The sequence below is a fragment of the Struthio camelus genome, chromosome 2 (assembly GCF_040807025.1).
Source record: "Struthio camelus isolate bStrCam1 chromosome 2, bStrCam1.hap1, whole genome shotgun sequence".
In the NCBI taxonomy this organism is placed as follows: domain Eukaryota; kingdom Metazoa; phylum Chordata; class Aves; order Struthioniformes; family Struthionidae; genus Struthio; species Struthio camelus.
In genome coordinates, this window is record NC_090943.1 from 102808530 (window position 1) to 102822134 (window position 13605).

The 13605-nt window shown below is 41.5% G+C and overlaps 1 protein-coding gene across 2 annotated transcripts; it reads left to right on the top strand.

The window, feature by feature from the left end:
- Window positions 1-252: 252 nt before the first annotated feature.
- On the top strand, window positions 253-13345 carry SSR1 (signal sequence receptor subunit 1). Of its 2 annotated transcripts, none has more exons than XM_068931904.1 (8): window positions 253-532; window positions 2970-3088; window positions 4122-4209; window positions 4391-4653; window positions 5330-5406; window positions 7121-7199; window positions 8224-8317; window positions 11317-13345. In XM_068931904.1, exons 1-8 carry the CDS (start codon window positions 448-450, stop codon window positions 11382-11384), a joined length of 873 nt encoding a protein of 290 aa, XP_068788005.1. In that variant the 5' UTR covers window positions 253-447; the 3' UTR covers window positions 11385-13345. The 2 variants fall into 2 exon arrangements, with proteins under 2 accessions (XP_068788005.1, XP_068788006.1); XM_068931905.1 differs by having other exon boundaries at window positions 333-532; window positions 2976-3088.
- Window positions 13346-13605: the final 260 nt, after the last annotated feature.

The following is a 13605-nucleotide window of genomic DNA, read 5'->3' on the forward strand; positions in this document are numbered from 1 at the left end:
CCCCGCACAACCCCGATCGGCCTCAGCTCCACCCCCCCCCCCCCGAGCCTAGCGGGAGAGCCGCCGGCGCATGCGCACTCGGAGCCCGGGCAGACACCGCGCACATGCGCACATGCACGGTCTGCGCCGGGGACGAGGGCCGCCCCGCCCACTTTAAGCCGGCAAGCGAAGGCGAGCCCTGACCTGGAAACGGAAGAGGGCGGCGCATGCGCGCGGGAAGCTCCACGCATGCGCACGGAAGGCGGGCGGGACGGAGACGTGTGTTAAGTTCACGTGACCTCTCCGCCTCCTCCCCGGCGGAGCCACGTCCTCTACGGCTGGGGGAGGCGGGGCCCGGGGGCGGGGCCGGGGCGGGGGAGGCCGCGTCCCCGGATGGAGGCCATCGCCATTTAGGCAGCCGAGGGCGCCCGGCGCGGGGACGAGGCAGGGCGCTGAGTCGTTGCTGCCATGGGGCGCCCGTCGCAGTTGCTCCTGCTCGTCCTGCTGGCGTTCCCCGCCGCCCTGCTGCTCGGCGGCGCCCGCCGCGGCCCAGGTGCGCGAGGGCGGGGGAGCGGGCAGGGGCGCGCGCGCATGCGGGGCGGGGTGCGCCGCGCCGCGCCGAGCGGCCGTTGCTGCCCGGGGTGCGGAGTGGGGCGGGGGAGCGGTAACGGCCGCTCCGCGTGCGCGCCGCGGCCTCCCCGCCGCCGGCAGTGGCGCAGCGGGCTCGGCCTGGGGCCGCTCTGTCCGCTTTCCCCTCTGGGGGGGCGGGGGGATAGGGGAGCGGCTCTCCCCAGGCTTGGGGAACCCGGAGCGGCGTTTGCGAGCCTCTCGCCGAAAGAAAGGAGGCGGGCGGTGCTCATCCGTTGCGGGCCTTGTGCGGACAGCTCCGAGCACGGGCCTCCCGTGCTTCCCGCGCACGTGCCTCCGCCGCCGGGGCTCCGGCGGGCTGACCGAGCTTCCCGCCTGGGGCCGCCTCTGCTTGGCCTCGTCTTATTCCTGGGCGTCGCTCTGCCATGGCCCTGAGGAGGGCCCGGGAGGCTGCCCCGGGCCCTAACATGCTCTTTTGGGGTGCCCTGGGGGTGTCCCGGCTCTGAGCGGGGCCCTGGTATGCACCCGCGGGGGCGGCCACGCTCGAGGGCGCTGGTTGGGGGTGCGCGCCCCTGGGGTGCGGTCGGGCTCTGGCTTCTCGTGGAAGAAACCGTGCTTTGCAGTGTCGGGCAGGGCACTGCTGCTGCCTGGCAGGCTGGTGTCAAACCCAGCTGTGAAAGCGGCCTCAGAAGCACGCGGGTTTGGTTGTCCCACACAAAGAACCCCTTGAGACTGCAACCAGAGCAGCAAAGGTTTTCTCTTTGCTCCTGCTCTAAGAGGATGCTGGCTTCTACAGGGAATCGTTAGCAGATCCACCGGCTGCCAGTCTTCCTCTCTGCCTTGTGCCCCCAGCCCCCTAAGTGTCCTTGGAATACCAGAATACTAGTCTCTGTTTACACTATAGCTCTATCTGATTCACGATCTGAAAGCTGCCCCCATGCTATTAAGCATGGGAACATCGAAGGGCAACCATCTCCCCCAGCTTTGCCAGTGGGTTGCAGCACGTGTTATGTGTTAGTCCCTTCCCACAGGGGAAGCTCTCCTTTCCCACTGTTGCCACATCATCAGCCCTTCTGACATCCACTGAAAGGATTGTAGTTTAGCCATCTAGGAGAATGTGCTAGTGCCATTGCTTATGAAGAGCATGCATAACATACCAGCAGCCTGTTCAGGTGTAAGGGTTTTTACTTAAAAACCTGATATTTGTAGGCTTTTAAGTTCAAAAATTTCAGCAAATAAAATCACTGCAGTAGTCCTAGGTTAGGTTGCATATGTATGAGCAAAATTCTGAGTGTACCCTCTAAAGATACTTGAGAGGGGTGTTGTGTTTGGCTTTTTCTAGCCAAACCTGACAGAATCTAGAATTGCTTGGGTGTGCTGGTCCTGCTTAAGGATTTTTATTCTGTGTGAAAGCTTAATTATTTGTTTAAAATGTGTACATTCAGCAGTTAGATATTTTTGATGTTTGTATAACTCTGTCTTCCATTCATTTCTACTGTTTTCATTTTTGGAAAACATTAGCTTCATCCAAAAAAATTGCAGCCCTGTGTATGTTGTAAGAGTTCTCAGCCTGGCCTGCACGCGCTCTAGACTACAATCAGGTAGACTACAAGCTTCATACTGTGGCCAGTATTTGTATTAATCTTATGTGACCAGTGTTTGAAAATATGAGACTCGGCACCGCGGAAGCAATGAGCAATCTGGCTGCACTTCCCTTAGAGCCTTGCTCAAAATTCAGATTTCTTTTCTAACTAGTAGTCCAGTTTTGTTGAACGTTTGAATAGAGTAGTAAATCACATTCCAAAGATCATATTTGAAAAGACTTTTGTTTATATTATAATTAGAATGAAAAAGTATGCAAAAATAACAGTTTTATAAATACACATGGAAGCGTGTTCTGACACCAGTAGACGAATGACATGCTAATCGTTTATTAAACTTAGTCTTAGAAGAAACAAAGCTCAGTAAATCAGTTTTCTGGCTAGTAGAAGCATCCTTTATTTTCAGGTTTGTAATGACAAAAACAATATTTTAATATGTTGACACATTCAGAGATTAAGTAATGGCTTTTAATGCAAGTTGTTACTCTCTGGCAATTTAAGCTTTGCTATGTGAATGTTGAACTTTGGGTTATCCAGATATACACTCTGTTTTTGGAACTTACTAGCATGTAAAGGAGTAGTTCAGAGAGCGTTAGAGAAGGAAAAAGATGCAGACAGATCAACACGGGCAATCAGTTGAATGCAAGTTCTTGGCAACTGAAGCTTCAAAATACTGTATTGGAGGGATTTTTAGGCAATTCCTCAAACATCCTAGTTTGGAAATCATACTAGAGTGTCAATTTTCTGTTGGTCAGCTAGACGTGAAAAAATATTGCTTGCATTTACTTTTTGTTTTGGTAGGGGCAGGTTTACTTGTTGCAGCTCAAGATGCTACAGAAGATGAGGAAGCTGTGGAAGATACTGTAGTTGAAGATGAAGATGATGAAGCAGAAGTTGAAGAAGATGAGCCTACAGACTTGGTAACTGAGCATGAATGTTATTTCAGAATTGTGAATTAGACTGAAAGTGCTTGAAGCTAGGTAGCTTAGATGTATGTAAGTATATGTTTAGTGTCGCTGGTATTTAGAAATTGCTTTTTCAAAGTTTCCAATTAAACTTATGCTCCATTTGAAGTTTTAGAACAATTTGTCTTTTCTTTCTGAATTACCAGTGGAAAAACTACATGGGAAAAATTCTTTCTGAATTGTCCAGTGACAGTTGGACAATTTCCAACTACGAAAACTTTAGAAAAACAGTTTAGAAAAGAGAACACTGAGCGGGATAACAAGATCTCGTGGAAGCTTTTAGCAGTTCTTCTCAGTTTACTGAGATGCACCTGGGAAAGGGCAGTGGGGTACAGGACTACTTGCAAGAGCCACCATCTCCATGTGGAAAATAAGCCCTTAATGCTTTTTTTTGCCTGATTAGAGAGCGACTCATCAAAAGGGGAAACCCAGGACAAGTGAATTTATAACCTTGTTTAGTTCCAGCAGAGCCCAACCTCTTTCAGGGACATAACACCAGACCTAAAAATGAATAAGAAGTTTCTCTTAAACACTCTGCCCCTGCTCTGGAAGTAGCTCAGTTGTCTCATGGCTGTTTGTAACTTTGAAAAAATGCTTCTTTTCTAAATAGAAATATATTATATGTGAACACTTAACATTCAGGTTCTTCCCTTTTCCTTCCACCCCCAAAAATAAACCTTACTGTCGCTTTCTGATTGGAAACCTTTCAGTACTGCTAAATGCTTTTGAATACATCAAGATGCAGTTGAGAATAGTCAGTGTCACACCTAACAGGTGGAAGGATAAATGCTGAAAAAGATGCTAATCAAATCGGCAGGGAGAACAGATTCTGTATGCTAATCGTGCAACAGCAGGAATTGATGTTAATGCTTACTGTCATGGTATGTTTTGTCACACTGATGCTTGTCATGCGGGGTTTTCATGAAACAAGCATGGTCTTCGTGTCGCTGTTCATTATAGGCTATTTCACAACAGTCTCTTGTCTTAGACAGAAGAAAAAGAGGAAGAAGACTCGTCAGGCGAACCTAAAGCCTCACCTAGTGCTGATACAACCATTTTATTTGTGAAAGGTGAAGGTAAGAGTCCTGTGCCAATCTACCATCAGATTCCTTACTGTTGCATGAAGTATAACAATATGTGCATTAAAAACAATGGAGCTCTAAAATACCAAATCTTTTCTGGTCATCCTGTGCTTAAAAACAAGGACTTAGGTATGCTGTATGGAGTTTCTAACAGTTGAATATTTTTGTGTTGTAGACTTTCCAGCAAACAACATCGTAAAATTTCTGGTAGGCTTCACCAATAAGGGTACAGAGGATTTTATTGTTGAATCTCTTGATGCTTCCTTTCGTTACCCTCAAGACTACCAGTTCTATATCCAGAACTTCACAGCTCTTCCTCTGAATACAGTAGTTCCACCACAGAGACAAGCCACGTTTGAGTACTCTTTCATCCCAGCTGAGCCTATGGGCGGTCGTCCTTTTGGACTAGTTATCAATCTGAACTACAGAGACGTAAATGTAAGCCTAATGTTCTGATTCCTTGTGTTCTTTTTAGTTGATGGGGAAATGTCAGGAAGGAATTGCTTAGTCAAGTTGATACCTCTTCAGACAGTGAATGCCTTTAAGGCTTTTAAGTAAATCAGTACATGCATAAGCAAAGTAACCAAGACTGTTTCACGACAGTACTCCATACACGTGCAGGAGTGCTGTGTTTTTTAACCTTGAAGTTACGTTAACAGTGGAAGCTAGATTGCTTTAGAATTATGTAGAAGTGGGCTATGGTTGTTTAAGGAAAAAAATCAGAGATCCCTCTGGGATAACTTAATTTCACTGTACCCTTCAAACTGGGTTTTAACCAACTCAACCATCATCTTTAATCCTGTCTGCAAATTCAGCTTGGAGCAAATACACGACTTGCAGTTGGGAGAAGAATTTTTCCAAAAGCATACATGGGAATTGAAATACAGGATTCCTTTTTATTGTAGTCTGGGCTGAGGTATAAGGCTTCTGTACCTTTCAAAGTGTTTTGATTGAGCTAATAAGATCCTTTGGCATGTAATGTCTTATGCTACAGAAAATAATCTCTTCAAGGCTAGATGTGACTTTCTTGCTAATAGCAAAACTTTTCTTTGCACTTGCACAAACATTTGCTCAAGAAAGTAATCGAAAATATTATGTGGAAACTTTGTTATAGGGCAATGTGTTCCAAGATGCTGTCTTCAATCAAACAGTTACAATTATTGAAAAAGAAGATGGGCTGGATGGAGAAACGTAAGTAGACAGGAGAGTGAAACTTAGTTGGTGTACTGGTAGAACCAATTATTGATGGGGCCGATGAGAACTGTTCTTGTATCTTCATTTTATTGGATGCTAGACGTAATCTGTGTCTTGTTGATAGTATTTGACTTGCATACACTGAAAACCTTGATACGCTGAAAACCTGAACTTTTTTTCGTCCAAACTAAGTTCTGTGTGTCAGCACTAGGAATCTTCAGGATTAATGCTGTGTTAACTAACAGCTTATGCAAATGCTTTGCTTGTGGAACTTAAGCCTGGAGAAATACATAGTGCTGTGTAGATGTATACCTGTCAAGCTTTTGTTATCCTAGCATGTTTTTTCCTAGGAGTTAAAAGATGTATATAGGGCTGTAGGTCCTACTGTGAAGACTGGAATAACATGCTTCTGGAGCACTCTAGCGTAATCCGAGATTATGTAAACTGAAAGATGCCTCTTCAGTATGAGACGGGGAGCTTGCACTCATTCTTTGTTGCACTTACCCTATGGGTTGCAGTTTTTTATTTTCATGAGCGTTCTTCTATGTTAAAGATGTAATTAATCTGGCAGACCTTAAGCATTGCAAGGATGGGCTGTGATAATATACTTCTAAATATTCTAATACTGGATTGGGATTTTAAGAGAGCCTGTGAGTTAAATATTTCTGAAAAAACACTTTTTTGAAGACAATGAATATTTGAATTCTCCAGCCACAGGTAGAATTTGCCCACTGAGCAAACTTCCCTTTTAAAAAAGGGAAACTAGAGAAAACAGCTGTTGCTTGAATTCATTTTTGCAAAATAGAATAGCATCAATGAAAGAGCAACTGATCATCTGAAAATGTACGGTATCCTGATGATAAAGGAGCTCTCGTAAGAATTCAGATCATCAGTCGGGACCAGTTTGAATTAATGTCCTATGAATGGGTGCTTCCCATAAAACAGGGATGTCCCATTAAGTCTCTCTTCTACAGTTTAACTCTAATTTATTATTTCTGTTGTAAATTTGAATTAAAATGTTCAACAAATGTTGGAATAGGTTCTTCACCTCACAAAAGTTCTGTCTGCTCCTAAAATTAATTTTTGGATTGAATTTGTGTTCACCTACTGCTAATTATCAACAGGTATTTCAGATAGGATTCTGCCAATGAAATTCATGCATTTTTTTTATTTTAAGGAATTTTGACTGTGGAATACAGAACTAGATGCCTTAAAGCAAGGCTTTTCAAAGCTCTGTTGCTAATAAATGTGACTATCCTGGCAGTACTTGCCTTGTATTAGCATACTAGAAGCATATAATGGATTTGAAAGCTTTTGTAAGTGGTGGAAAGCCAAGTCACACACGAATACTGCCTGTGACCCAACGTCTTGAAATACGGTGTTGCAAAAGAGTTCTTGCAGGTACTAAATTTCAATAATTACTAGTTTATACAGTTTTTGAGCCTTTATGGCATTTTATGGCATTGCTCAAATGTTCTGTTGTTCACAGTTAAATTTGGGGTTACAATTCCTGAAATTTAAAATAATTATTTAACGTTTGTTAGCACTTTACTTTCAGGTTCCTTATATTGTGCTGCTTCTCCCCTACCCCTGCAAATGGCTCTTGAAAGATTAAGCAGGCATGTGGCCGTAGCTAGGCTTAATTGCATTTAAAAGTTTACAAACAGGCATAGCTTAAGATTAACAGTTTCTTAAATTGCTTTTCTTAAAGGATCTTCATGTACATGTTCCTTGCTGGACTTGGTCTGCTTGTCATTGTTGGCCTACATCAGTTATTAGAATCTAGGAAGGTGGGTAATGTGTGTGTGGGTTTTTTTTTTACCCCCCCACTCCCCCCATGTACTTGTTAATACAGGACCTTACTGATATCTTTAAAGTAAGAAAGCAATACTGTAAATCACTTCTGGCCTGGAATGGTACAGGTAGAACTTCCAAAGTTTTATTTTTGGAGTTGAGATCTTGAAAATCACTGGAACAACTGGACACCTTTTTTAAAAAAAAAAAAAAAAAAGGATTTAGATTCCTTGCCTAATGCTCTTTCTAATGTTCTTTACCACCACACTAAAGCAGTTGAATTGGAAGCTTTGACATGTTTTCCAAATGCTGGATGTGTGCAGTTACTGGTTTAATACTTCCTGGACTGACTTTCCCCATGGTCTCTATATGTATTTGTTGTGTTAAACTAAATCAAACGTTAGGGAAAACAGCTGTTTAGTCCTTTGTTTAGTGCCTAACAGTGCATTGCTATAATATTGATTAGGGCCTTCTGGATTCCTTGTAATACTGTAACAGCTAAGGATGGTCAGCATAAGTGGTCTGACAGGTAAAAGCCATGGGAGACCTAGGTTTTATCTGCCTAGGAAAATAGGCTGAAATACTTTGAGTACCTCTTGATGCAGCCAAGCTTACAATATATTTGAAGGAGCTTCCCTTGGGAAGAAGTATGGAATAACTGTTGTGCTATGAACTCCATTTTGCAGGGTGATACCCAAACACAAATACTGTGCTAATCTGAAAAAGTACAACAAAACAGCTCATCAGAGTTTGATTTTTCCATCAGTCTTTTTCCACAACAGGCATAATGAACTTGTGTGGGCATGTATAAAATCTTGATATCTGTGTGGAATAAGTATTGCAAGGAATTAGAAGTGGTAACACCAAGGTTAGGTGGCTGGAATACAGTGGCTAACCTTAAGCTTGTCTCTTAGTGAAATAATTGCAGTTTATTAAATACAGGATTATTAGTTATTTCTAGTATTTATGCTACTAGAACCTTTGTGGAAAGGAAAATCTGCTCTATTCTTGAATTTTCAGAGGAAGAGACCAGTACAGAAAGTAGAGATGGGAACATCAAATCAGAATGATGTTGATATGAGCTGGATTCCTCAAGAAACTCTAAATCAAATCAGTAAGTAGTCTGCCTTCCATATCTGGAGCATAGCACACTTAGTGATCACATAGCTAAGTAGCTCATGCTAAATTCTCAGGACAGTACATCTGGGGAATAAAAAGTTGTCTAAATTGCTGTACTTAAGACTATTATGTTAACAGCTTATTCTTGTATGAGACAGACTCAACTGGTTGATAAAGTAACAGCTATCAGAGTGATTTTATTTTACACTTTGTTCTGTAGGCTCTCTTTCAACAGTATAAAACCTCTATCGAAAACCTATATCACAAGAGACTTAAATGGTGGGGGAGAGTATCATCTGAAAGTTTCTGTAAGTTGTTCGGAAGCTTGCCTATAGGCTGAACTGTTAAATAAACATCAGAAATGTGTAACCTTATCTTGAAGCTACATTAAGACGTGGATTAGAATGTCCTTCATACATCCAAAATAACGAAATTCAACTTAATATCCAACACTAAACTCAATATCTGATTTCTTTAGAGTAGCTATGTTTGTGGAAAATTCTAACTTCTCTTGCTCTTTCTTCTGTTTTGCTTTCCCATGGCTTCAGTGCAGAGTAGAAGAGGTGAGACAAACCCTGATGCTTTAAAGAGTGGAAATTATTGATGTGTGTCCATGTGATAATTAAGCATGGATAGAATTCTGGTTACCTGCATGCAGTGATTGGTGATAGTGTGAGAACAGTAATTGATTACAAAAACACACACATTTATATATATTATGTATATAATATGTGTGTATGTGTTAATATACACGTACATGCACACATATATAAAGTAAGTAAAAAATTTTTAGTTACTCTGCAAAAGTGTAGCTTAACTGTGATACGTTGGTGAAATACTCTGGTCTGTTCCAAGTGTCTAGAAACATTCACCTAAAATGCAGCTGTGTATCTTGTCCTCCCCACCACCTTGGTGTAATTTCATGCTGCAGTTAGTGATTAATGTGGAGGACTGGTCATGACCAATGGCTAAGCACATCTTGTTTCAGTCAGAAACAAAAAACAAGCTCGACTTGGAGTTTAATAGTTCAGTAGTGAGGCTTACTTATCCAGGAATTCCCTACCCCAGATGATCTCCTATAACCAATAGCACTACCTATTTTGAGGTGATTTGATAAAATGTTCAGCCCAGATGAGAGAAGCGCTTTGGAAATATTTGCAGAAACTACTTTACCTTGAAAGAGGCTCCTATTTTGATGAAATACGCATGTTCTGAGTAATCTTTAAGAGAGCCTGACAGCTTTATTCGTGTAGAAAGCCCTAGTTCATGTAGACGCCCTACTTCTGACATCAGGCTGTGCCAGGAGCTGACAACTTCACTTTTTAAATGCCTTTTTCCTTTATTAACTTATTTATATTGCACTATGTATAAGGACTAATGTTTCACTTGTGAAAATGTAAACTATCCTGTACACTCTGGTTTCTTGTATGTGACAGTCTCATACAGCCTTAGTCTAGCAAGAAGAACTGACTGAAACTCTAAATGGTAAATATCTCCGTAGAGCAAGCTGAATCTAAATTGAGTTAAAATCCTGGTAAGATTTAAATTCTGTCTCCCTACCCCTTTCTTTAAGCTAGATATGTATTCAACTTTTCAGTAATCTAAATTTGGGGAAAACTGAGGCTGGAGGCTTTTCCTTAATTTTATTTTTTTCTTTAGTTCCAGGTTAGTTTTAATTAGAACTCTATTCTAGGATCCTTTGAAATTTTGAAATACATGGCCTTCAAGATCCTCAGAGATTCTAGGCTCTTTAGCTATCGAAAGATGTTTCTTCATGCTGTACTGATTGTTTGTAACAGCATGGCAGTTGCTCTTTGTATTTGCTCATGCTCTAAGCAGTTCTGTTTTTAACAAATTTTAACAAAATATGCATTTGTAAGTGCACAGGCATTTATTTTTTCTTCAAAGTACAATAGCTTTTCTCCAGTCCTGTAAGGATTGAAAATTCCACCTTACCTATTCACTTTCACTGTTCACTAAAGGGCAATTGTAGGGATGTCATAAAGGCTTACATTTTAAGATCAGGCTTCAGCATCCAGGGACCATACAGCTAATGTGAGGTTGCTAACCCATACCAAATACCTGATTACAAAGTCTCCTCCTCATATTTAGATACGGCTGCTTGTCTTACCCAGATATGCTGGGTAAGAATCATTCTTTTTTCCCCCCCCCAGCCAAAATGATAAAACATTTTCTTGCTATTAATCTGAACGAATGTGGAAATATTTCATATAAGATGAAGATATGTAAAGGACAATCTCACGTTCTTCAGGCAGGTAAATTCAAAAACAGTAGTGACTAAAATCACAGAATCACAGAATCGTTTAGGTTGGATGGGACCTCTGGAGATCATCTAGTCCAACCTCCCTGCTCAAGCAGGGACCCCTAGAGCATATTGCCCAGGATCACATCCAGACGGGTTTTGAATATCTCCAGGGAAAGGAGACTCCACCACCTCTCTGGGCAACCTGTGCCAATGCTCTGTCACCCTCACAGTGAAGAAGTTTTTTCTCAGGTTCAGATGGAACTTCGTGTGGTTCAGTTTCTGCCCATTGCCTCTTGTCCTGTTGCTGGGCACCACGGAGAAGAGGCTGGCCTCATCCTCTTGACACTCCCCCTTCATATTGAAATAATTCATTAACTTTCTAAAAGTTTAGTAATTCCTAAGCATGGACATTTAAACAGCGGAACATGCAGCTTCAGCAGGATATGGTGTGGGTTTTTGTTTTAGTAACTGACAAGTTGAACAGGCTCAGACCTGAAGTTACATGTTACAGAATAAGAACACTTTTTCCTGTGTCACCTTCTGCTTAGAATGCTAATAGGTAAAAAGCATTAACGAGTTGTTTGAATTGTCTTCTGTGTGGTGATGTGTCACGTTACGAGGGCAGTTTGGTTTATGTTTGGGAGGGAGAAAAGTACATACTTTGTCATATAACATCTAATCTGAAGTAGACTTACCAATTGATTTTTTTTTTTCCTCTTTCAATCCAGATAAAGCTTCACCAAGGCGGTTGCCCCGCAAGAGGGCACAGAAAAGATCAGTGGGATCTGATGAGTAAATGTTAAATTGTGCAACAATTCAACCTTTACTAATCCTGCCTGTTTGGATTTGCTTGGATTGGAGTAGTGCAGAGAGTCCATACCACCATAAGGAACATACTGCTAAACATTTGGACTGAACAGATTAACTGAATGATGTTAATATTACTGAAAATGCACTTCTCTTTTTGTTAATAATTGTTGGGGGGAGGGGGGAGGTAGGCATTAAGACTTGTGCCTGCGTGTGTAAGCAGTTGGTCTTAACAATCTTAACTACCTGAAATGTGCCTTTAGAGTTCTTTGTAATGCTGGCTTCTCATCTGTACACTTGTCTTTGAAAAATTTTCCCCTCCCGTTCACCCCAATCTGAATGGGTAGTGACTTAATCTGTCTTGACTGTATACTGTCTGTATCAGAGTCTGTATGCATTTTTCTTTTCAGAATTTTCTCTACAGCACACATACTGAAGTTTGTGTGTGTGGTCCTATTTCAGTGGTAAAGCACTGATTATCTAGATTTCTGCATAATTAGCATTCTAAAGGCACAATTAGGTATAGCTGCTTGTAGCAGTAGACTGCTGCTGTTTTAATCTGGGCATGCAGCGAGCTAAAAATCTGAATTTATCTGTGTAAATGTTAGGAGGACTCTTATACAGCAGCAGAACTTGTGAAGCATGGAATTTGTGTGCTGAATTGGTATTACTACATAAATCTTTTTTTTTTACCCAACTTGTTAAATGATTAGTTATTGAGTCATGCCAGCAGCTTAGATATTCTGACTATAGTGGTAGCTCTGGAATGTTTGCTGAAAAAATTACTGAATATGCTACAACTAACTCTTCAATGAGTTCTCGGTTCTCTCAAAAACTAGAATGTCATCCGTATCAAAACACACGGACTTTTCTTACAAAGCTTTACAGGGGGAAGGACTTTGGATTTACTGTACATACTTGAAACTGAATTTGAAAAGCTGTTGGCTTCAAGTAATCAAAAACTGTAAAGGGTGAATTAAGTAGTTTTTCTGTCGCTTACTCTTTTTTATCTCAGGCTTTTGCACTTATCAGTGCATCAATCCAAGCTGAGATTTTAACCACCCCGTCTTTCCCTTAGTAACACAGATACATTTCCATTATTAAATATGTGTTAGTTCAGCACTCAGCAGAAAAGCTATACATAATCAAAGTGGGATTGTCTTTTTGTGGCAGGCACCACTTACGTGATTACCAGGAGCTGAGGCACTGACCTGGCTCCCTTGCATTCAGGAATGTAACCTTGATGGTGAAAGGAGCAAATATTAAAATATTAAAGAGTGTTTGCTGCCATTCAGGCACTTGAACAAGGATTGAAATGTTTACATCTCATCTGCATATTGTTCTGTGTCTAAAGGTCTGGACCCTATCTTAAGGCTCGTTCAGTTTAGGAAATGCATTATCTGAGACTACCAGTTTTCTTCTTTTCTTCCCCTTCCTGATTTCCCACATTTGAAAGTGCTCTTTTTGATCTATACTTGTTCTACAGGGACTGAGCATCTGAGCCAATGAGAGTTGAGCAATATCTGTAAATCAATCATGTCACCGTATTGTGTTTGAAGCAGTGTTCTAAGGTCTGAAGCTATCTGTACTGCCACTGTTGTACTATATACTTCCCTAAAATGAAATGCAAAGATGTGCTTTACTCATCTTGTGATGGAAAATAGTACAAGAATGGGAAGAATAACCTCAATGATGCTTTGCTTAATGTGCTGATAACACAGCTAGCCCAGGCAGAATAATGTAATAAAGAGTTAAGATCGTATGGTAATACATACAACTTAGCAAACTGTTGAATGCCACCTTCAGAACAGATGACTAATGCAAATTGCATGGAACAACTTTGCCTTAAGTGATGTAATCTGACTGACTGGCTCTGTGGTAGGTTTGTGTTGTTCAAGCTTGCATTGATTCACCGAAATGTTTATATATTAAATGTTTTGTTATACTAAAGGCTACAGCTATTGCAGTGGCTGATGTACTGAACATCTGAAGTAGAATGGTATCTGCCCTCTCTTGGATTATGCCTCCTACCTGAAAACAGATTTTTCAAAGCTCCTCCTACCTGAAATCAGGAGAGTATTTTTAACCTCCTGGTAATAGGTAATCTTAAATTGTGTACTTCAACTCACTGCAAGATTTCAATAGGGGAAGGTACTCTTTGTTCAGGTGGTGATAATGAGAGCTTCTGTAGATTCAGTGGTACTCTACAA